At 48.9% G+C, this 25,594-nt stretch overlaps 1 protein-coding gene across 2 annotated transcripts in view; it reads right to left on the bottom strand.

Moving 5' to 3' along the window:
- KIAA1549 (KIAA1549 ortholog) overlaps positions 1–25,439 on the bottom strand; it is a 107,593-nt gene extending 82,154 nt beyond the window's left edge. For both annotated transcript variants that reach the window (XM_041002111.1, XM_041002112.1), the window contains exon 1: positions 25,250–25,439. In XM_041002111.1, coding sequence (XP_040858045.1) covers positions 25,250–25,439 — 190 coding nt within the window. The remainder of the gene's footprint in view (positions 1–25,249) is intronic.
- Between the last annotated feature and the right edge of the window lie 155 nt (positions 25,440–25,594).

Here is a 25,594-nt window from a genome sequence, read left to right as displayed (position 1 = left end):
CAGCTGCACTTGCCCAGCCCAGCCCCCAGCACCGGCCACAAGCTGAGCGAGGCTCCCTAACTGTAAGAGGAATGACCAGTTCCACGGCCCTCGTGACTCCCAGGTGACGATTCACTGCATTTGCGATCTTTGGCTCTGTCTGTACCTTATCTATAGTTTGATGTGTTTAAAGCATGAAATCATTTGTACCATCTTGGGCAAATTCATGGATTTCCAACCATGCTGTTGACATGCTTTATCTCAGACCTGTGAGAATCACACTTTAATATTTTTTGAGAACTCAAAATATCATTAACTACCATGCTGTACAACACGCCGCTATATAAATGAGACTAAAGTGCTGACATTTTTTTTTTCCCAAATGATTTGGCATTTTAAAAATCTAGGTCCAGGTCAACAGCAAGCTTAGCAAAGAATACATTCTAGGCTGGCTCACTAATCCCCCTCCTCTTTTGGCCTCCCCTCCCCCACCATCTCTTTCCACCCTCTGTGGCCTCTCCCAGTCCCTCCGTTATCCCATGCCCATCATCCTCTCCCTTCCCTCCTCAACTAGTTTAACAAAAATCACAATAATGTGAAACACAACAACATATTCATTGGTGCATTCACTGAGTGAGGCTTTTTATTTTCTGCTTTTAAATACTGGTCATAATTTATCCTTTAGAAACTGGTTTTCTGGTTGCATGTGAGCCTTAGTTGATTTCTCCAGAGGAATCAGTGGCCTTTAAGAGAAAAAGACTCTTGATGGCTGGGGAGATTTAAATAAGAAACACAGGGCATCTTCAGTGAGACTTGTAAACCACTCCACTGTCATGATACAATTCCTCTTTCTTTGGCTTGGCTATAGGACAGGGAAGAAAAGCCTCTCAGAGCCCAGCGACCATTTAAAGCCGAATTTCAACTGTACAAAGTGAAGGGAAGGGTGGACCAATGTCAGTCCTACAGGAAAGCTCCTAGAGGTTCCCAGTTTTCTGGAATCGCCGCTCCCTCTGTGACACCAAGGACAACAGCCAGTGTGCCTGCGGGCGTCCTGTCCACCTGAGATCTTAGACGCTCAGCATCTTATTAGGTGGCCTGGGGAGAGAAGCCTGCCGACGTCCTATGAGCCTCAGCGTCCTGTGACCAGCTGGGGCAGGAAAGGCACAGTTGTCCAGTGGCTCTGATAGGGGATGCTGTTCACCGCAGGTAGTGGTTTAACCTCCTGCCACGCGGTCCTGGCCACCAGGTGTCCACTCCCAAATGGAGTTCCTGGCTCCTGGCTTCAGCCTGATACAGCCCAACTGTTACAGCCATTCAAAGAAATAAACCTTTTTTAAAAAAAAATCAATAAATAAAAAATTAATCTGCGGGCTCAACTAAACCACATCTTCAGGTTGCAGCTTTAAAAAAAAGAATAACTGGGACACATTTGCCCTAGCCAGGATGCAAAGCACAGAGCACAGGAGAGCTAAATGCAGAGCCCATGACTGCCCGTGACACATCGGACTCATGGAGACCTGTAGGCACTAGCCATGCCCCAAACCCCACAAATGTACCTGAGCCAACTCAGCAGGGAACCAGGACCGCCTGTGCAAACCCTCAGGGGCAGAGCACCAGGTGCCCAGCTGTTCATCTTCCTAACGAATGGCATATTTTAAGATGGACACGGTCACCTTTTCTCAGGGTCACGAGAACAGGTTGCCCCAGCAACAGAAGCTAACATGCCGGTGGCCTCTACTGTGTTAAAAGTTGAGCATGACAATGACTGCACACATTCACAGACCAGCCATCAGAAACCAGGACAGCTCCGAGCCTGGCGGGGGGCCGGGGCTGGAAGGAGGCACGACGTGGCCTTCTGAGGGGCTGACAGGGCTTGGGCTTTGTTCCCAGTCTTCATGTTGTCACCGGGCTGCCATCAGTCTGCGGAGGTTTATCTGTGTCTTACATTGTAATTTTAAATGTGGAGGATCATTAAAGTATAAAATGCATATGTGAGGATACAGAATTTCATTTTACATTTTATTATTATTATTATCATTTTATGATACAGTTCCATAGGCTCCTGGCATTTCCCTTATCCCCTCCCCAATTCTCTCCCCCCTCCACCTAGTTCCTCTATATCATTACTAAAATATAGTTCTTAATACGCTGTCATATGTCCATCATTGCTGGCATGGACAATGGCAGAGAGTCCAGCATCCTATTGCCAAGATATAGTGAACAGTTTCATTTTAAGTCCATCTTTGTCTGGAAGTAGAAATGCATACTGCATTGAGGATACAGAATTTCAAAACCTAGATTTTTATGAAACTGACAAAAATCCTCAGAACACTTTCTGTGGCTCCAGCTGGCGCAGCAGGAAAGCCAGAACGCCACTCGGCTAAACTGGTCACGAGAGGAAAGGGCGCTGGTAATCCCAGGAGAAGCACACTTTGTGTACCTCGGCATGCGTGCAGACAGGTGACCTCCTGAGAGGCTGCCTGGAAGCCACCCCTGTCAGAGCAGCTATATTTAAGGGCCCCTGGGAGCCCTGGCCATTTAAAGTCTGTGAGGCACCAGAATAGCAACTTGCTGTTTCTCTGCACAGGGATGGCAACCCTCCTGGGGTGTGGCCACCTGACCTAGCCTGGGGATCTTGGGGAGTCCCGGCTGCCTCTCCTGGACTCCAGCCCTCCCCGGAGGCTGACAACTCATACTGCCTGTGTCGGCTTGGCTCTCCCACTCACTCGGGTATCCACTCACTCGTAGCTCCATCACACAGGGAGAGAGGCACCCAACACCTTGGCCCTCACCTCAGCTGTCTCTGTCACCATGGTTACCCCCATCTGCTGGGCCTGCATCCCTGAGGTCAGGCCTGCCTCCCCCTCCAGAAGCGCGCCCTCCCACGTAAGCTGAGTCCGACAGAGGCCTTGAGGAAGGCCAGGATCCTGGAGTTGGCCTCACCGTAAGGTCTGCTCATCCTGGAACGCTCTGCTCCTTGTCCTCCAGCCACCCCTTCCCAGTCACTACTGTCCTCCTTCCTCAGTCTCCCCTCCCTGAGCGTTTCCAGGACTCATCTTGCACTTTCTCTATGATAGACAAAGCCATGGCTACAGCCTGCTCGCTTCAAGCCTGCAGTCCAGGCAGCTACACCCAGATGAGCAACTGTACTGGCTGAAGCTATAAACCCACACATTAGGTAACAACACTTGCTTTCATTACAAAGCTACGGGTCAAAAATAAGAAGATTGTTGGGCCCAGTGCAATAGCCTAGTGGTTAAAGTCCTTTCCTTGCATACGCTGGGATCCTATATGGGTGCTGGTTCACATCCCTGAGGCCCCACTTCCTATCCAGCTCCCTACTTGTGGCCTGGGAAAGCAGCTGAGGATGGCCCAAGGCCTTGGGATCCTGCACCCACACAGGAGACCCAGAAGAACACCCCAGTCCCGACACTGCTGCCTGGATCCCTCCTCCAGGACTGTTTTCCTGCAGCTGGACATATGCTAGAATTCCATCATCTCCTGGTTGCTTCCGACACACACAAGGTCAAGGGCCACTGTGAGTTGACTTCAAAAGTTGACGGAAAATGGAATTAAAGGAAAGTTTAGGGGCACACATCTGGCCCAGAGGTTAAGATCGTACTTGGCTTGCCCTTATCCCATATCAGAGTGCCTATTCCGGACTCCAGTTTCCAGCTAATGTACACCCCAAGAAACGAGAGGTTCCTCAAGTGCTCGGTTCCTGGCAAACTCCCTGGAGACCCAAACTGAACCCCCAGCTCCTGCCTGCAATTGCTACAGGCACTGGGGGAGTGAACCAACAGACGGAAGGTTTCTCTCTCCTGCTGGCTGGCTACCTGGCTGGCTCTCTCTCTGCCTTTCCAATGATTACTGTTAGGCGCAAGTACTCCACATCCCACATTAAAGCACCTGACTTTTAATTCTGAATTCTGGCTTCTAACTCTAGCTTCTTGCCAATGCAAACCTTCAGAGGCAGCAATATTAGTTAAAGGCTTCAAAATGAGGTCTCAGTTCCTGGCGCCAGTCATTGATAATGACCCAGCAGTCGAGAGAGACAGGGGTGAGTGGAGGTAGGTATGTGTGGGGGAGGCGTTTCTCTGCCTCTTAAACAAAAGATTAGGCAGAAGTACATCAAACTTACTGTTTGGAGGTAGAGAAAACGTGGTTAATTTGTTCTAAGTGTATTTCCACATTCTCTGAGTATCACTTATAATTAGAAACAAATAACTTTTAAAGATTCTAATAGAGAGAGAATCAACAGCTGGGGAATTCACACATCGACAGAAACGAGTTCAAAACAACGGCTCATCATCCACGGGAACTGATGCTCACAGAACTGTCCTGCAACAAAGACAGAATTTGGGGTTTAGCTATGCGGAGGTCGCTCCCGAGACCAGAACAGTAATCAAATGCAAAGAAGAGAAGGTGTTCAAAGGGCTTTGAGCTGGCATTCAGGAGAAGGCAGACAAGGAGCAGTGGAAGATAAAAAGGAAGCCTAGCTTTGTGAATCGGTTCAGAAGCCCAGGGAGAAGCCACAACACTAAATCCACTGAAGCACGACAGACGCCGCTTCATTTGACCATTCATACGCTCATGCATCCATTTGATCACGTATTCACAGAACTGTTCCCTCCTTCACTCATTCATGTAACAACGCACCCCAGCCTTGATCAGGGGCCTATCCTGCACCAGCAGGTAAAGATCCAGCACGAAAAAGGCAAGCTCTCTGTCCGCAAGACGCCTCCTACATAGTTAAGAACAATCACAACACAGTGGCCAGTGCTATCATAGGGAAGCCCACGAACAAAGGGCATCTAGACCTTTCCAGAAGGCTTCCAGCAGGAAGTGATGGAAAAGGCTGATACACGAAGGCATGCCCAAAGGTACCCAGGCATAAAACAGCTCAACACAGTTCCCCAATCGGAAAATAACCGTAAGAACAGAGCAACCTGGTAAGAGAAGGAAACGCGGCACCTGAAGGGGGCAGGGGAAGTTCCAAGGATGTTCTACAAACATAAACATTGAGGGAAACTAAGAATGAATAAACCTGGTACCATCACCTGTGGCATCACACCGTCCTTCTGATCCAATGATCTCAGCAGACACACTGGCAAGGAACAGAGCCAGGCCACCAACGAGGATGCAGATGGGTGGGCATCTGGCATGGCGGTTAGGACGCTGTTTGGGATGCCCACATCCCACACTGGATGCCTGGGTTCGGGCCCTGCCTGTGTTCCCAATTCCAGCTTCCTGCGGGCGCACTTCCTGGGAGACAGTAGGTGATGGCTCGAGTCCCCAGATCCCTGCCACCCACACAGGGGACCTGGATTCGGCTGCTAGCTCCTGGTTTTGGTCTGTGTCAGCCTCAGTTAGTGTGAGCATTTGGAGAATGAACTTGGGCAGATAGAATATTTCTCTCCAAATTCCTCTGCTTTTCAAATAAATTTAAAGACATTAACAGAAGACATGGGTCAAATTATGAATCTTTTGCCCCACTACTTTGTTAAAGCATGTGTCTTGGTGTTTGGCCTAGCAACGAAACCATCAACTAATATGCCCACACCCTACATGTGAGTGCCTGAGTATGCAACCATGGTCTACTCCCTTCTCCAGATTCCTACGAATGCAGCCCCTGGCAGGCGGCAGGAGAGGTCTCAAGCACTTGGGTCCATCTCACCCACACGAGGGAGCTGAAGTGAGCCCCATTTCCTGACTTCAGCACCAGACTGGGGGCTGCTGTAGGCATTTGAAGAGTGAACCAACAAAGGATGAGTTCTTTCCCTCTGCCTTGCAAGCAAATAGATTTTAATTACCAGCACTTACCTGCAGTCCCCTGCTGACCCCTCCAGACCCCTCCTGTACTCTCCCATCCTTCCCTTGATCCTTCCTGGACATGGGGATCCCTTCCTCCGCAGGCTCCCAAGCACTCTGCTCCACGTCCATGCACCTTTGACTAGGCACGTTTCTCCTTGGGTACCTCTGTCACTACCCACATGTCTACTTGTACTGCTGTTAGCCTACACCCTCATGCCCACATGTTTATCTCTGACATGCTGAGCAGAGGGAGCAGGATCGTGCCCCTCCCCATGGATCGCCCCAGTGCACACCTATGGTTCCAGCTGCAGGGTAGCCATTCCCATAGGCTTGTTTCAGGAAATACTTCCTCTACCATGGTATCATACCTTGCCACTGCTGACATCCAAGAGGCCCTTCTCTCCTTGCCAAGGGAGAGACACATATCCCAAGCCCTAGGTTAGAATAGAATAGAATAGAATAGAATAGAATAGAATAGAATAGAATAGAATAGAATAGAATAGAATAGAATAGAATAGAATAGAATCCAGCCTGGATTCCAAAGCCACCTGCCCTGGCCACCTTGCAGAGGCTACAGAAGCAGAAATCAACATGTATGTAAAGATAATTATATAACTTCCCAGCTGTAAAAATTCTGTGGCTAAGGAGAAATTTACCATCTCCCACATAGTTCCCATGATAGCAGCCTTGCCTGGAATTGTCACTTAAAACTCTATTTCTCTCTCCCTGGTGCAGTTGCTATTCTCTCAACCCACATCAACTACTCTCCTATTCCAAGCCCAGAAAAGAGGAGGTTCCCATTCTTCACAGCCCCAAGCATAGGCAGCAGATGCCTCCTCCTTCTCCAACCACACGGTGACGATTCAAGATAATCCATGCCAGCATGGCCCCAACGCAGCTGTCCAAGGAGGTGCACAACCACTACTCCTACAGAAATGTTGACTGGCTTGGCATGGCCAAAGCAACCAACCACCAAATGACAACTGGAACAATGATTTAGTACCAATCAAAAAACAGGGTATCTGACAATGTGTTCCCTCATGCTGATTAACCAAGCAGTGAAACCAAAAGAACATGCATGGTATGATCATAAACAAAGATGAAAGTACCATTCACAAATTCACTCATTCATCTATTCACATAATATCTAATTCTGGCTAGCACAGAATAAAAGCACAACTGTAAGAGGGCATCTACCACTGGGGAAAGGGAAGATGAGGTTACAGTAGAGAGAACCAGCAGCACAAGACAACGGGTTCTTCTCTTTATTTCCCATAAAATAAATAGAATCTAGACTTGATTAATAAAGAGAATGTCATCTTTGTCAGGATCATTCTTGATCCTAATGTTGGTTATCAATTACCTCAGCATAAAACAGGTTATGAAAGTTCAGTCATATTAAATTTGTTCAAATTTATATTAGCACACACAGTATTTTATCAGGCTTTGCCTTAAATATTCATCAAATTGATATAATTATATACTACTAAAGTTTCATTGATTTTAGTACTATTTCAAAACTTCATATAAACGAAGCTAAACATCTTTTCCTTTGATTAGTTCCTGCTGGACTGTGGTCTTTTTTACTTTTTATTTGCCAAACTCGCTATTTGTGGAGCCAATAAGCCTTTGACTATAATGTAAATTAAAAATATATTATCCATGAGGCCAGCACCAAGGCACAATAAGTTAAGTTGCTATGTAGAGAGCAGGCATCTCATGGCTACTAGTTCGAGTCCCAGCCGTTCCACTTCTGATCCGGCTCCCTGCTAATGGCCTGGAAAAGCAGCAAAGAAAAGCCCAAGTCCTTGGACCTCTGCACTCAAGCAGGAGACTCAGAAGAAGGTCTTGGTCTGACATAGCAAAGGTCACTGTGTAACTTTGCCTTTCAAATGAATAAAAATCTTAAAATATATATATATAGATAGATAGATTTTTTTTTTGTTTAAATCTCAGGTTCAGCATCACGGCACAGTGCAATGTCAACATCTCATATGACTGTTGGTTCAAGTGCTGGTTGCTTCACTTCGAATTCGGCTCCCTGTGAACACACCTAGGAAGACAGAGATGGCCCAGGGGCTGGGGCTTGGGCTTGGAAAATCTGAATGAAGTGTCGGGTTCCTGATCCTGGCCTTTCCAGCCCTGGCTGCTGTGGCTGTTTTGGAGTGACCCAGCAGGTGTCCTTCTTTCACTTTCTCTCTCTCTTATCTCTACTTGTCCCTCTCTCAATGGTAACTCTGCATTTCAAGTAAATACATTTAAAAAGAAAAAAAGGAAAAAAATAATTTTCAAATGATAAAAGATGCTATCCCAAACATTTTTTAAATCTGTGTTAAATTAGAAACACTGATTGGAGGAACCATAAGCAGATCCCTTTATAATTTTTTATCTTTATTTGAATGGCAGAGTTACAGAGAGAAAGGAGAAGCAGAGCGATCTCTCCCTTCTGTTGGTTCACTTTCCAAATGGCTGCAATGGCCGGAGCTGAACCTGTCTGAACCTGTCTCCCAGGTCTCTGACTTGAGTGCAGAGGTTCAAGCATTTGAGCCATCCTCAGTTGCTCTCCCAAGTCATTAGTAGAAAGCCGAGAAGCAGAACAGCCAGAACTCGAACGAGTGCCCATATGGAATGCCAACACTGCAAATAGAAGCTTAACTTGCTATATACAATGCCGACCTGACCCTCCTTATAAATTTATGTGGATTTTACTGTCAAAGAGTTGTAGCTCGGTAACTCCTCAGAACTGAACTGCAGGGTCAAAGAGTACAAGCCAAGCTCACTCACGCTGCTGGCCTCACTCTTGGACACTTCTTCACACAACACTCTCTAGAAGTGGCAAAGTTCAGCTCCATGTCCTGGCCATGTTGTATTGGGTCAGTTCTCGGGACAAAGGAGGAAAGAAGAGATGTCTGGTCCCTTGAGGATGAGATGCAATATGTATCCAAAAACTACAACAGATTATGCCACCTGTACTCTGGATTTCCCACTGAGATCAAAGCAGTATGAAGCCAGTCTTCAGGAAATAAACTTTAGGAGCACTGGCAATGGCAGATGCACTGCAAGCCCAACATGCAGGCAGTTACAAGGGGAGGTAGGGCACAAAGCCAGCCTTGGCCCAGCAGCCTCATAACCACTCCCTGTACAGCTCTGTGGTCAGATGGGCCCCCTGCAGGTCAGGGACAGCTCAGCCTGAGTGGCAGGAGCTACCTGCCTCTTACATTGCCCTGGGTGGCGGCCAGTGCCCACATCCTTCAGCACTCCCCAAAAATGTGGCTCCCATTAGGACACCCTGCTTGTATGAAGCCCCACTCAGTGTGCTCCCGGGAGCAGTCTGAGTTAAGGCCTTGCATGGGTGTCCAACTGGAGGTAGGAGAAGTCTGAGGGTGCTACATGTTCTCTGCAGCTCCACAAAGGCAAGGCTGAAATACTGTGAGACCAAGGCAACTGAGGAAGCTGTGCAGAAAACTGACCTTCCAGGTTCTTGTCAGGAGCTGGAGGAACAGGTGTGCCATTGGCCCTCGAGGGACCTTCTTTCCCTGACACAGGGCTGCTGGGCCCCCTGCATAGCTCCTCACCCTCAGGACCAAGGGAGAAAAATGAGCATTAGCCCAGCCAGGTCCCTGATCACTCACCAGAACCTCTTTTTGAAAAAAAAAAAAAAGTTAAGATTTTCTTTGCGGGGGAAGTAGGGAAGGCAAAGGAGAAGGCAGATTTACAGAGCGAAGAAGAGACAGAAAGATCTTACATTCACTAGTTTACTACTCAGTGGCTTAAGTTGAGCCAACTGAAGCCAACAGCCAGGAGCTTCTTCCTGGTCTGCCACGTGGTTGCAGGCTCCAAGGACTTGGGCCATCCTGCACTATTTTCTCAGGCCACAAGTAGAGAACTGGATGAGAAGTGGAGCAACCAGGACACAAACCAGCAACCATATGGGATATAGTGCTTGGAGGTGGAGGCTTAGCCAGTTAAGCCAACACACCAGCCCTCACTAGTTCTTACAGGTAAGTCCTTCTCTATTCTGTCTTCTATGACCCACACACCCTATAATATTATAAACTATTTTGGAGGCCAGTGTTGTGGCATATTGGGTAAAGCCAATCCTTCAGTGCCAGTTCATGTTCCAGCTGCCTTACTTCCAAGCCAGCTCCCTGCTAATGCATCTGGGAAAGCAGCACCCCTGCACCTACAAGGGCGACTCAGAAGACACCGGTTGCCCCTGGCTTCAGACTGAACCAGCTCAGGCCTTTGGGGCCACTTGAGGAATGAAACAGCAGGCATAAGAGCTCTGTCTCTTCCTTTCTAACTCTGCCCTTTCAAATAAATAAATACTTTTTAAAAATAAGAATAAACCACTTTTTTTTTTTTTACAGAGCCCAACCTGTTCATACGCCATCTCACATAAGCGAGTACCCAGCCATCAGCAAAGAGAAAAGCAGCTGTCAGACATCAGTTCTGTTCACACCATTATCTGGACCGCCCCCACCTCTGTGCCAGCCCATACCTTTGCCCATCACCCCTTCCTTGCCACCTGTTCTGGTGGAACAGCTGTCATTCTTATCTTCCAAGGAGGCTCCAGAGTCTGAGTCCCCCTCTCCCAATTACAAGCTCTGTCATCCAAGGTCAGTTTCTGTGTCTATTGCATATCAATTTCCTCATCTGCAAGCGGAGGTTAACATGTGCACCTGACCAGTCTGTCATGAGGATTCAGTGACTGCATCCAACTGATGCACATTAAGGGCCTTGAAGATTGCCTGGCATACAGCAGGTACACATTCCGTTTCACTTGGTGATTAGTACACCTGTTTATCATCATTTGTTCCCAACTCCTTGGAGAACTTTCTCAGGTAATTTTACCTTTCTTTCCAGTATCTTCCACCAGTTCATGTTTGTGGCAGCTAGTCTCCAAAAATGGGAATTTTACCATCAATTGAGGAGTGTTTGCTCTTCCACCCATCATGGGGTTGCTCCCTCGTCGCCCTTGAATCTGGGCCGGTCTGGTGACCTACTCTGATCAAGAGAGTACGGGAGAGGGAATGATCTGGTTGCTCCTTTCAGGGATTTCCAAGTTCAGGGTCTTGAGAGGACTGGAGCCTTTTGCCTCATCTCTCTTGAAGATCAACTGCCCAATACCAAGTTCCGTCACCTTAAGACCACAAAACCCAAGCAGCTCATATGAAGAGAGACAGCAAAGGTCTGTGGACCAACAATGCTCCCAAGACCCGGGAGGGAAGTCCTCTGAAGCCATCCAGGCCAGTCCGGGTACCAGCCAACCACAGCTGAGGGCAACAACCTCAGCTGAGTTTCACATGGCAGAAGGATGGTCTACCAGCCCTGTCCAAATTCCTGACTTGGAGCCTCAAAACAAGAAGTTACATTTAAATCATCCCATATTGGGGTGATCTATTGCAAAGCAAGAGATACTGAAAGCATCAAAAGAATATGGTTCATCCTAAGACAAAATATTTCCTTAAGTTCTTCGGGCCTTTACTACTCTCTTTGCACTGCAGCTCTCTCTGATAGCACTTCGCACACTGCTGGACAGTCGATGCCTATAACCATTTCACCTGCTCAGCGGAGCTGCTTGAGAACCATGCCTGACTGCCATATTTCTCTTACATCCCAACGTCTCTCTATCTCAATGCCCAGCACATGGTACTAAGTGTTCCATCAATGTTAGCTCAAAAACACATGCATGCATCATTCCACACAGTTATCCTGTGGGCATGCAGTCTGACCAGAAAACCAAGATAAAGTCAGAAGAACAAAACATAGGATCCAGCGGGGGCAAAGTTCCCAGAACGAAACAAAATTCAAAAGGTACAGCAGAAGTCCAGTATGTGGGAGTGAGAAGCTGTTAGTTAAAAGCCAGCGAGATCTGGGAGCTGTTTCTGCAGCATTCACGAGCTTCTCCGTATAAACTGGGCAAGGCAGGGTTGGAGGAGGGGCCAGTTGTGGGGATAAGATCTCTGGAAATAACTGACAAGGTTAAACTTTAACACTAGATCCAGACTACCACACAAGGCGTTAACAGCCTGTTTCATGAAGAATTAGAAAGGCTCAGGAGGCACATAAAACAATGGAAGTAGGACAGCCTGCTGCATCGGCTGGGTTTTGAAGAAGAAACTATTTTAAGGCATCAACTTCCCCCCACCAAAATTTCAGTGTTAATGAGAAATGGATCTTAAACCAGTCGCTTCAGCTAATTTATTAACAAAGAAGACAGACGATGACCACATACTTTACTGCCAGAAACAAACTACACAAAACAGTACAGTCAAAACAAAGTGTCACCAAAACCACGAGGACCCAATAACACAGGAAATGTGGTAAGCAAATACCACTCAGCATTAAGAAGTGTATTCTCTATGGTGGAAAAATGGACCAGGACTCACAAGATGGAGTTTAACTCTTTGAAAATGTTCTTTATTGTCACAACATTTCATCTGCTGAAATAAAACAAAATGGCATCCACACAACACTATACCTTTCAAATACCAGCTTCATCCATACCCCAAAACCAGTGTGGGGCCACGCTCCTTCTGCGTGCCAGGCCAGGGTGTGCCTTCACAGCCAGGGTTTCTGACAGGAAGGGGGCTTAGCCCCTGGCCACAGGCAGCTCCGACCATGGCCCTTGATGCACAGAGAGCACTGTGCCACGCAGCCTGCGAGAAGGTGCTCCAAAGACACATGCAGGAGGTTCTCCAAGGCAGTCTCACTGCAGGGGAAGGCCTGGCCAGGAGTGCCCAGGCCCGCCCCCCAGCTTGGGGAACTCTGAGCAGCTCTGCCACCTTGAACAAGTCAGGAACCTCTCTAATCTCTCTCATCATACCTGGGCGTGATAACAGTACATACCTCTTACAGCCATTGTGTGAACTAAACAAGACACACTAGTCTCATACAATGTTTGCTACGTGGCAAGCACTGTGTAACGTCTGAGTATTTTTCTTAGTTTGTCTTATGTGTTTTCATTTTATTAGGCAGAGAAAGATCTTCCACCTGCTGGTTCATTCCCCCAAATGCCTATAACAGCCGGGGCTGGGCCAGGTGGAAGTCAGGATCCAGAACTCAACCTGGGTCCCACAAGTGGGCACCAGGCAGTACAGCCCTCATCTGCTGCTTCCCAGGCTTTGCTGAAGCAGGGAGCTGCTAAACAAAGAAACCTGGACAGAAAGCAGGCATCCCAAGCAACAATTGGACCACCGATCCCCAATAAACGCCCTTACTTATTATCCTCATTCCCAGGCAGCTCAGAGATTTCTGCAGGAGAAAATAAAGAACTGAGGGCCCAGCAGAGTGGCCTAGCAGCTAAAGTTCTCACCTTGCATGCACCGGGATCCCATATCAGCACTGGTTCTAACCCCTGAGGCCCTGCTTCCCATCCAGCTCCCTGCTTGTGGCCTGAGAAAGCAGTTGAGAACGGCCCAAACACTTGGGATGCCACACCTGTGTGGGAGACCCAGAAGAGCTTCCCGGCTCCTGGGTTCAGATTGGCTCAGTTCCGGCCATTGAGGCCACTTGGGGAGTGAATTGACAGACAGAAGATCTTCCTCTCTGTCTCTCCTCCTCTGACTTTCCAATAAAAATAAAACAAATCTTAAAAAAAGAAAGAGAGAAAGAAAGTGCAAAGAAAACAAAGGCCCAAGTGCCAGCAACCAATCAAAGATGTGCAACTTCAAAAGGTTTTTTTTTTTCCATATGTGTTTGGCAACGGTAGTAAAAACTGGTAATAGTCCATACTGCAGAAAGTGGAAGTGAAACTGGCAGCATGATTCATTACTAGAGAGAATAAAGATCGCTTCCACCTTTCTAGAGAGCAATTTGGCAGTACGGAGCAGAATCTAATATGTGCATACCGCCTAGCCCAGCAATTCTATTTCTGGGAATTTCTCCTAAGAAGTCATTAGAGAAGGGTATAAAGATGAGCGTACAATGATGCTCATGGCAGGGTTTTAACTGCAAAAGTTGAAAGCAACACAATTACCCATCAACAGAGAACGAGTTAAATGTAACATAGAACATCCACAGCAGTGAATACAATCCTGATGTAAATCTGAATTTCCTGACTACGTAAAGATTCTGTGACAGAGTGTGAAGTAAAATAAATCAAGCCGCCAAATGACGTGCTAGAATATGATACTACCGTTTGCTCTGTGTGTGCTTATATGTGTGAGAAAAGTCTGAGAAGAGATACCCAAATGTCACAGCAATGTTCTCTGAGTGCTAAGATGTGCAGTGATTTCTGCTCTCTTATTTACACCTTTTAGGCTTCTTTATTTTTTTTTATTTCATTCAATGTGCTACAACTTTCAAGTTTCATCGTATCACTCATGATCCTCCACTCGGCCTTCTCTTCCCCTCCCACCTGAGCTTCGCAAAGCCACAGCCAAACCCTCACCTCTCAGCTCCTCCCAGTGCAAGTGTCCTTCCCACCCCGAGGCTTCTGCACTTCACCTGCTGGGACCACAGCTCCTTCCCGATTACATGACTTACCTAACCAAAATCTTACACATCACTACACAAGTTGAACTGTGTTTCCCAAAATTTCTATGTTTAAGTCCTAGCCCCTAGGACTTCAAAATGTGCTTTTATTGCAGATGTAATTAGTTGAGTTCTTACCAAAGCAGGGCAGATCCATAACCCAATGGGACTGGCTCATAAAAAGGGGGAAGCAAGACGCACACACAGGCGGAACGCCACCGTAGCCTGCGCCGGTGTTGTGGCATGGCACAGCAAGTTAAGCCCCCACCTGAGACACCTGCACTCTCATCTCTGCTTACAATCCAGCTTCCTGCCAGTGCGTGCCCCAGGAAGAAGCAGTTGATGACACTTCCTCGCCCCCTCCTTTTTCCCCTCTTGCTCTGCTTTTCAAGTAAACAAATTTCTGAAAATTGGAGCTAAGCTGTGCTAGCCAGGAACTATCAAAGGTAGGAGGGAGGCCTGGAACAGACCCTTGCTTAGTGCCTTCCCAGAGCACACGGCCACACTGACACCTTGATGTTTCATATTTCCATCAGTATAAGGCAACCAGCTTCTATTGTTTAAGCCACTTGACTTGTGGTACTTGGTTATGGCAGCCCAAGAAAACCCATGCATCCACCTGTGCAATAAGGCTCCCTAACAACATAGGTAACAAACGCAACCCTTCAATTACCCACTCCACTTAGTCATGGCACCTGCCTCCCAGTAACACAGCATACAATCAGCTGTGCCACCCACGGGTTCCACACAGAATGGGCACTGAAAAAGATGTGCTGCATAAACACACAAACAACACTGGGCAAAACACACACAGTGTGTGCTGGGGAGCTCGCAGTGCAGTGCAGGAGGGCAGCACAGAGACATTCAAGATGATACTAAGTATCACAGAAGAAAACAAGGCAGGTGAGGGGAAAGGCATGCGATACAGCAGGTAGGATGCTGCTTGGGGCTCCTGCATGGGATCTAGTTCTAGATCTGCTCCTAATGCCAGCTTCCTGCCAATGCACACTGTTGAGGGACACAGGAGAGGGCTCAAGTACTTGAGTCCCTTCCACCAAGGTGACACATCTAGGTTGAGTTACGGGCTTTTGGCTTTGGGATAGCCCAGGCCTAGCTGTTATAGGTACTGGGAGGATGAATCAGCAGTCTGCCTGTCTCAGTTATTTTGCCTTTCAAATAAACAAAACAAATAAGCAATACTTTTAAAAAAGAAAAAAGTAGAACTTATTTATAAGAACTGGGGAAGGCCCAACATGAGAGCACGGCAGGCTAGCTTTCCTCCTGCTAGCACCAGCATCCCATATGGGCACTGATTCATGTCCTGGATGCTCTACTTCCAACCCAAGTCAGTTTACGGTCTGGGAAAGCAGCAGAGGGTGGCCCAAATCCTTGGGACCCAACACCCATGTGGGAAACCAGCTCAGAACTTCCTGCCTCCTAGCTTCAGACCAGCTCACCCCTGGTCATTGTGGCCACCTAGGGAGTGAACCAGAGGATAGAAGACCTTTCTCTACCTCTCCTCTCTCTATAAAATCTGCCTTTCAGATAAAAATAAATATGTCTTTAAAAGAAATGGGAAAAAGGCAGGTAAGTACAATAATGATGGAGGCGGCTGCTACATTTTTAACTGGGGTTTGGAAAGGCCCGGGTTAACTCACTGAGATGTAAGCACAAACCTGAAGAAAGGGGAGTAAATCATGAAGATAAAATCGGAGATAAGAATGTCCTAGGCACAGGGAACGGCGAGTACTAATTATTGCAATGAACACATATCGTTTTTATAACCAGGAAAAAAGCCCAATAAAGTTTAGCGTAATTCTGAAAAACAACATGAAAAATATTTAAAGTCCAACTCCAAAGGAAGAATAGTTGGAACAATTTGACCCTGCAAATAGCTATGTCTCCACTTACTCTCCACTCAGTCCCAGGCTGAAAATGCCTATCCCTGTCCCCACCCCATCCTCTGGCAAATGACCCAGGACAACACTCAACAGCACAGGACCCTGAGACGAGGTCGGGGAGGGGAAGCAGTGCTGAGGCCGAGAGCCCTGGGGGTCTTGATTGGTGCCACAGAGCAAGGCAAGGGCAGTGACTCCTGACATGCCCACAAGTCCCCATTCAGATCTGTCAACCCCCATGCCAGCCTCTCACCTCATCCACACAGGATGTGTGCTCCTGCCCAATGCCCAGCTCCCTGCAACTCCCAACTCTGACCACCTTTCAACCTCAGTACCCCACCAGCTAGTTACCACTCCATGGCAGCTGCTTTTAAAAAACAAGTGTGTTGTTTGTTGCTGCCATTGAGGCACAGCCAGTTAAGCCACCACCTATGGATGCTGGCATGCCATATAAAAACACTGGTTTGAGTCCTGGCTGCTCCACTTCTGATCCAGCTCCTGCTGAAGCACATGTGAAAGCAGCAGAGGACAGCCCAAGTGTTTGGGCCCCTGCACCCCTGCAGCAGACTCAGAAGAAGCACCAGGCTTTAGACGGGCCCACCTCCAGCTGTTGCAGCCATTTCAGGAGTGAACAGTGGACAGAAGCCCAACCTTTCTGTCTCTCCCTCTTTTGTAACTCTGCTTTTCAAGTAAAATAAGTAAATCTTTATTTTTTCAGTGTTTTTAAGATAATAAAAGGGAGGGGAAAAGGGGGAGAGAGAGCCAAGAGGGACATAAAAGGTGCTGTTTTAATCAGTTCTAAGTGCAGAGTTAGTGGTGTTAAGTGCTTCACACGGTGTACAACCATCAACCATTCACTTGGCCTCTCTGCCCCTTGCAAAACAAACTGCCCATGAAATAACTCCCTGGGCCTGCCTCTCTCTCTCTCTCTCTCTCTCTCTCTCTCTCTCTCTCACACACACACACACCTTGGCAGCTGCCCTTAGGCTATCTCTATGAACTTGATGACTCTAGGTACTTTATATGAGGGGAGACACACAGTACTTGTCCTTAAGTAGCTGGTGCATTTGACTCTACCTAACATCTCCAAGGTTGTTACAGCTGATCCTTCCTTCTTCAGGCTGAATCCTCCTGCACGGCACCACGCTTGCTTACCCACTCATCGGTCACAGACACCTGTGTGTTCCTGTCAACTATCCCCAGGTGTTTTCTCTAGTCCTTGATTCCTGCTGAGATCAGGCCAGGAAATCTGGGATGGGACAAATGGCCAGTGACAAGCTTGGCCCCTGGAGGGTTGGGGGCGCGGAAAGGGGAAGGGGTGGAAGTTCTCTAACCAGCCAGAACCCAACTCAGCAGTCACCCTGCCTCGCTCCTCCCAGCCCACTTGAAATACCGGCTGGCTCTGAACAAATTAACACCTCTCTGCTATCTAGGTAGCAACCCAAGATCTCTGAAATGGACACAACCTGGTGAGATGCTGCCTACACCAATGTGCATTAAATCCCTGAAGGGGCCTTTAAGGGCATCTGAGCATCTACATTTCTAACAGAGTCGCCAGAGCTGCGCATCTGGGGTCTGCTCTGGCAGGGACAAAGCCCCAGCAACAGCCCACCCGCATGCACCTGCCTCCTGGGCTATGCCCGGGGTTCCCCTCACAGCTGGCTGGGAAAGGTGGTTGTTTTGTAGATAGAAGGCTTTCCCTTTGAAAGCCCGCTGGCAGTATTCACCCAGTGGTTCAGGACAGCCCTTCAGACTGTCTGGCTCCAAAGTTAATCCTAGCATCCCAAAATGCTAAGTGATGAAGGCTTCCTTCCACAGGCCCAAACAAGAGACAGGGAATAAAGCAGCCAGGAGAGTTTGCAAATGACTGCACAGGCTGTGCACACCCCCAGCCAAGGTGTCAGGACCAACTGCTATTGCCTGCTCACTTCCCCAGGGCTGGGGCCTTCAGGGCTGCTGGAGAGGCAAGCGGAGAGCCCGCTGGCCTGCTACCAAGACTGGCCCTTTCTGCTGCCTGCCATTTCCTTCTAGACTCTTCTCTGGAGAGCAGCCATGTTTTCTGACTCACGATTCCACCTCTGCTTGTCCTCTTTGCGTCTGCAGCCCTTTCTCATCTACCCCTGTGCCAGTAGTGAGCACATGCCAGGATACCTCTGACCCAGGACCAGCTGCCCCTTTCTCTCCCTTTCCTCCTCTCTAGAACAAATTTTGGGCTCCAGCCCTGGACCCCATTCTGTGCTTATCCCCAAGACTGCTTGCCTCCCCTCCCAGCACCACCTGTCTCCTCCAGCCCCATCACATTTTAGCTCAGCCCATTTCCCCACCTGCACAGGTAGCCTTTCACTCACCACTTCACTGCCTGAACAAACAGGGCACCCTCCAAAGCGGCTGGGCCTCTGAGAGGCTGAACCCTGCTCTGCCAGCTGTCCAGGGGCAGGTCAAAGTTTTCACAGCACCACTCTCACTAGAAAGATCCTACTGACCCCTTGTTGCACCAACCTTCTGACTATTCTGTACCTACTGTGTGCTTCGCCTCACACACCTGACTCCGGCTGGAACCAAAGCACAGGTGCTGCTCGGACCTGGAGTATGATGAAAACCAGGGAAAGCCTCTAGAGTCCCTGCCAGGAAGGAAGTGGCAGGACCAGCTGAAAGTGGAGGAACAGGAACAGAAGTGGAGGCCAAGCCAGCCGTGTGGCTGCTTGGACAAGGACAGAGGCAGAGGTGAGGGCACAAAAAGCGGCCAGATCCAAAGGGACGTTCCTCTTCCTCAGCTGCTGGGCTGAGCCTCAGCCCTTTAGCCACTGGGTCTTGAAGAAAACTGAAGAAGGGAGTAGAGGGAGAAGAGTCCTGGAGGAGAGCAGAGACCCAGGGCACTTGTTGGGGGAGAGACAAGAACTGCCAGCACAGCAACATGTCACCAAGTACTACGGCTGCACATCAGTATTTTAATAACCAGCCAAATGTTCATAATGAATAAACAGGGTATGAATCAGGGAAGTCTAGAAAAACATTCTGACAGTTCCTTGTCAAACGGAGCCTGGCGATTTACACAGATTTGGTCCCAAAGGCAGGTGTGTTTCTGCAGGTCTCCAAGGAGCTGGATTAGCTCCAGACTTAGTCCCAGCGGACTCAGCTGCCATTGTTGCAACACCACTCACTCCCAGAGGGCTGGCACAGGAGGCAGTACCTCTCAGACCGTGCTTCTCCAATTTCAACTGTGCACATGGGACACCCCGCCGCCCCAGGGAATCCTGCTCAATGCAGATTGTGATTCAGAAGGTCTGCAGCAGGAAGGACCAGGGATTCTGCATTTTCTAAGCAGCTAGAACTGGGCAATGCTACTGCTGGGTGAGTGCTGTGCGCGTTGGGTCGCAACATTTCATTTCTGCTTACGAGAAGAAATGGCTGAAGCTGTAAGCCACAGCGCCCGCATACCTAGAGCATCATCAAAGGAGACGAAAGCAAAGAGGCGAGAGAAAGAATAAAAGCCAGAAAAGGATGTATCCTGGGTGTGAGGATCAAAGACGGAAAAGAGGACTTTTCTAAAAAGAACATTTGGATGCACTGGTAAGAGTAAAGTGTCCAAGTGTCCTCAGCTGGTCACCGGCCTAGAACAACTACCAGGCACAGAAGTGACGCAAAAACGCCGCATGAAACAGGACATTTGCTGCCTGTACTAAGTGCTGTTTCCAGACATCCAATATGAAGACATGAAATGTAACTAACAAAGTAACTTACAAAGATCTCATCAACCTGTTCTTACAGGGAAAAGGAGGCCCAGGACAAGAAAACAGGTCCATCCACAGGCACAACAGAAGTTATGGCAGAAACACACATGACCAGATTTTCTAACTCGCCACTCTACAAGCTGCTGCCTGAGCATGAGCAAGAGAAATCCTAACACTGGGAGCTCCAGATGAAAAGCGGACAGTCACAACTTAGAAATAAATTAGATTAGGGTAGATATGGTCTTTTTATCCAGGAAACCAACCTACCTAGTGTAATTATGACAGTAATTAGCTGCCTCTCTCACCCAGGGCAGTGATAGAAAACCTGCAGGGCCAGCAGGTCCCCAGTGACTTTTAACAACTCCCTGGCTGGGTTCTGTCTGCAGGCTTAAGTAAGGCATTTCCTGACAAGGACTGTGGCAGCTGTTCCCAACAGGGCAGAAGTGAGAAACTAAAATCTATCCTCTGTGCCCCGTCAGGTCCAAACCAAGAAATATGTAACAAGATACCACACAACCAAACAACAACAAGAAGATGGCTTTAAATGAACCTTTCAAAGGTGAAAAGACAGTTGGAGTCAGTGTCTTTCTCCAAAGTACTATTAATGTTCAGTTATTGCAGTTAAAGGTTCTGGATTAGTGGTCTCAGAGAATAAAATGCCGAAAAATGAAGCAGACGCTTGTTAAAATAAAGAGTCCCAAGCACCATCACCAAAGATTCCAATTCAGGTCAACTTACCAAAACTTGTGTTACTTTACTTGAGAGACACGGGGGCAGCGCCCACCCACTGATTCACTTTCCAAATACAGCGGCTCTGGCTGTGCTGAAGCCTGGAGCCAGGAAGTCAATCCAGGCCTCCCACGTGGGTGGCAGGCCAGTTACTTACTACATCAAATGCCTCCCACAGAATGCCAAGTACCCCCAATACCCTCAGTGATACTGATGCTGGACACCCAGCAACCACACTTTACAGACATCTGTAGGAGGCTAACTCAGTCACAAGGCATAAACAAGTACACCGCGCAAAGTCTAACCATAAAACAACACACTAACAAAGTTAAAAATTGAATATGCCCTAGGCACAAACACAACAAAAAAACTACAAAGAGAAAAACCAAATATTTTGCTGATCAAAACAACATAAATTACTGCATTTCAAAATTGTGTAAAAATCAAACAAAATCCACTGGAAGCAAAGAAATGCAGCAGATGGAGAAAATGGTTGCTACCATTGTAACGCATAAATACTTAAATATGTATGAGCCACAGCAGGTAAATGAACAAGAAGAAAATTCACAGAACACAAAATATTCTCCCCCCACCCCCGAAAAAAACCCTCTGATTTAAAAAGTGTTCATCAAGACTGTGTTATAGATTCATTTAAACAATATTCATAGAAGTCGGGCAGTTCCTTCACCACCACAGCGTTCACCAACGTGAGCCACGCAACAATCACACTGAGAGACCCCCCGTCCTGCAAGGCACCCAGCACAGACACCCAACCCCTTAGGTCTTATATTTTCATCAAAATCTAATCCCCCACCTCAATTGTATACTTGGAAAAAAAAATGCCACACACCAAAAGAAATAAGGGCAAAGCCTTAACGACAGAGCTGATCATCACCCAGCATTATTCACGGAACCCAAAGAGTTCAGAAATAAAAAGAACTAAATAGGCTGTTAGGACAGAAAACTGTCTCCAAATAGGGAAACGTGTAAGTTACATATTGAGTGAATATGCACACCTGCGCACAAATTCAATTTTCTTAAATTTTAATGTTAACAACAGAAAAAAAGACTATGAACTTTAAGTGACAGCTCCTCAGTTTCATAAAATGGACCTCTGAACAAGTGAGGACGGGAGCAGGGTCCTTCTTGTTCTGTGGGTGACTGATCTTCAAACGTACTTTGTTCAAAGGTAAGTCCAAAGTATTACAAGTAGTTTTCACAATAATACACATACAACATCCTAATTTAAAAATAAAAAATTTTTTAAAAGGAAAACTCACTTTAAAATGCCAAAAGAGGGCCCGGCGCAGTGGCGCAAGTGGTTAAAGGTCCTCGCCTAGCACGCCCAGGATCCCATATGGGCGCCGGTTCTAATCCCGGCAGCCCCGCTTCCCTTCCAGCTCCCTGCCTGTGGCCTGGGAAAGCAGTTGAGGACGGCCCAAAGCTTTGGGAACCTGCGCCCGCGTGGGAGACCTGGAAGAGGCTCCTGGCTTCGAATCCGCATAGTATTGGCCCGTTGCGCTCACTTGGGGAGTGAATCATCTGACGGAAGATCTTCCTCTCTGTCTCTCCTCTCTGTATATCCGCCTTTCCAATGAAAAAATAATAAAAATAAATCTTTAAAAAAAAAATGCCAAAAGAAGGGTCCAGCACCATGGTGCAGTAGGCTAAGGCCTGTGACATCAGCAGCCCACATGGGCATTGGTTTGGATCCCAGCTGCTCCACTTCTGATCAAGCTCCCTGCCTATGGTGTGGGAAAGCAGTGGAGGTCCTTGGACCCCTGCACACCCATGTGGGGGACACAGCGGAACTCCTGACTTTGGATCAGCCCAGCTCCAGCCATTGTGGCCATCTGCAGAGTGAACTAGTGGCTGGAAGAGCTTTCTTCTGTCTCTTCCCTCTGTTACTGTGTCTTTCAAATAAAAAATAAAATTTAAAAAATATCCAAAGAAATAAAAATAGACAAGAAAGCAATACAATCAGAGAAACCCAACTAACGGCTATAAAAAGGGGACCACCTGGCAGGTGGACTCCGCTGAATGGAAAATCAGGAGATGGAAAACAGAAGGGAAGAAGACAAGCTCGGAAGGCACTGGAATTCACTGGGAAAACCCCAAACAGGTCTAAACCGTGCCATTTCGGACTATTGCTGCTCTTCTTTATTTGAAAGGCCAGTGAGACACGGGAGGAGCCCCACTGTTCCCACTCCCCAAATGCCTGCAATGGCTGTGGCTAGCCAGGGCCCAAACCAGGAAATGGAACCCAACCCATGGCCAGCTGCCACCTATGGTGCACATTACCAAGAAACTGCAACAGGAAGCACTGTTGTGATTTGAGCTCAGGCACTCCACTACGGGAACCAGGTATCCCAACTAGCATCTTGACTGCCAGGCCCAACGCCCACCCCACTGCTTATAAATCACCATGGCAGAGCCTCCTCCCCTCCACCACTCTCTGAGTGACCATTCAACACTCAGGCCTAGGAACAAGAGCAACCCCAGGAACCAGCATCCTGCAGGCATCCTAGCCACCTCAGGAGGTTCTCCTCCCCAAGTCGGCTCCCTGCAGTCTGCAAGTAGTGGACAGCCGCCTGCTTAGCCCCTGCCTCACAGGTGGGGCGCTGCTGTTCCTGCCCAGGGCCCACAGGTGTGCCTCTCTAGGGTCTATACCAGCTTCTGTACTGCTCTCTGCTCCCAAATGCATCCTTGAGGACTGGGTGGCATCCTCTACTTCTCAAATCCTACTCCTGGTATCCAGCCTTGTAGGTAACTGGGCAAAACCCAAGGAGCAGGGCATGCAAATTAATAAAAGGATGAAATCTCTGCTTCCATTACATCAGCACTAGAGCAGAAACATCATTCGTGTCACAGCTCCAGCTTGAGCAGTCAGACTGGGAGTGTTATCAACAGAAAAATCAACTTTCTCCACCACCTCTTCCATAGATCCAAATGGCTACTTTCCTATGAGAAGTGTCAAGGACAGGGGCTAACTGAGTCACAGAGTCTGGAGGGAGCCTAACCATCCCAAACTCCTGAAGCCTCCACTTTCTCATCTGTAAAACAGGACAGTACCGACTAGCTCGTCACACGATGGGGGCCCTTGTATGAAACGCAGTATGAGCCACAGGAAGCACTGAGGAAGTGGAAGCAATGAGTCTGATGAGTCCGCTGTGTCCAGGACAGAGGAATCCAGGAGCCCTCGGGGACTGGCTGCCTCCTGCCTAGCAGAGCCCGGTGCTCCCAACCCCCACCCGCCGTGCTGTGGATCCTGCAGGAAAGCCGCCAGGAGCGCTCAGGTGTGTACCAGGCCACAGGTCAACAGTAGTCAGGGGAGCGGAGAATGGCAAAATGATACCTCTGCACCAACCAGCCTGTGACCTTGAACAAGTCGCTTCTCTGCTTTAGTTTCCCTTGCCATCAGCACAGGGGCCCCATTCTAGGACTCCTCAGGTTCTTCCTGTGCTTCTATTGGACCCTCCCCACATGGCACTGCTCAGAATTCCAACAGGGAGCTCCAAGAGACACTTTCACACGGGTCCCAATCCCTATTAAAGCCACCTGGCCAGCGGTCCTTTAGCCCAGCTCCTCCTCCTCCTCCTCCTCCTCCTCCTCCTCCTCCTCGCAGCAGCCGGGAGGACTTGGAGGAACCCTCCTGGCTTTCTGGTTTTGTTCCGTGTGCTGTAGCTCTCCACCCAAGCTACCCATGCATTCCACATTTTCTCCGTTACCTTCAAAGCGTGTCAGTCCCCCCACTTGCACTGTGACAGCTCAGAGCCAGCTTCAAGACCATCCTTGTGTGTGTGCACGCGCACTCAGGGTGAACAAGTCGGCATTTCAGAGAAGCGAGATGAATTAAATCATTTCCCCAACAACAAAACCCACCCACATGCCTCTTCACAAAACCATGCCTCTAAACAGTCCCCAAACCGCCTCTGTTATCAATGCATCCCTTACTCTCTTCCTGCCCTGCCAACGAGAATCCAAATACTGTCACACTCCACCGTGCTGAGAATGCCTTTACAGAAGTAACACCCATAGCCGTGTCCCTGGAGAGATCCCTGGCCCGTGCGCTTTCCGAGAGATTTTTCTTTTGCCTGTTCTTTGTGTCCTGGTGTGCTGAGTTAACCCCAGCTAGCTTTGCTGGTTTCATGTAGCGAAGAGCCGCTGGGCTCCCCACGGCAATGCCACGCCGAGAGAGAGCACACACACCCCATGAACCCTTCGGCCCACAACAAAGTATTCCAAGACCTTCAGCATGCCACATGCAGACAGCCATGCACAATTACCACCCCAGTGCCCGCATCTTGCAGGGCAAGGGAAGACACATTCAGAGAAGCGGCACCAGATCCGCCTCGGGCTCCACGGATCCCACAGGGCTGGCGGTGCAGACCTTCGGCCAGACCGGCTACAGCCCACTCGCTTTTTCCTGTGTCCTTTCCGTGCCTTTATTCGCTGGGCCCAGGAAGAAAGGAGGGGGAAAAAAGCATCTCCAGAACGCAGGGCGAGGGAGCCATGGAGAATAAAAGAAGATGGGCGGGGAAACCAAGGTTTTGAAAATAACAGCAATAAAGACACAGACAGGGTCGCGGCCGCATCCCGGGAGGTCTCGGCGGGGCTTACCTGGGGCGCACGAGGCAGGCCGGGCCAGCAGCAGCAGCCAGAGGCCGGGGAGCAGCAGCCCCGGGCGGCGGCGGCGGCGACGGCGGCGGGCGGAAGGCCCACGGCCGCTCGGCCCCGGGACCAGCGCGACCCCGGCGCGGGGCTTCCCTTCCATGGCCGCGCCTCGGCGTCGGCGCCGCGCCCCCGGCATTCCCGGCCGCTGTCCCGGCCGGGCCTCGCGGCTCGGCGCTCTTCAGGCCCCGGGGAGGGGCGGCCGCTGCGGCTGCGGCTGGGACGGGGCGCCGCGCACCGGCGCGGAGGGAGGCCGGCGAGGCGGGGGCGGGCCGGGGGCCGGAACCGCGGACA

The sequence above is a fragment of the Ochotona curzoniae genome, unplaced genomic scaffold (assembly GCF_017591425.1).
Source record: "Ochotona curzoniae isolate NIBS_2020 unplaced genomic scaffold, NIBS_Ocur_1.0 scaffold_2476, whole genome shotgun sequence".
NCBI lineage: Eukaryota > Metazoa > Chordata > Mammalia > Lagomorpha > Ochotonidae > Ochotona > Ochotona curzoniae.
Note: the sequence above shows the minus strand (reverse complement) of the source record. Positions and strands in the feature narration are given on the sequence as shown.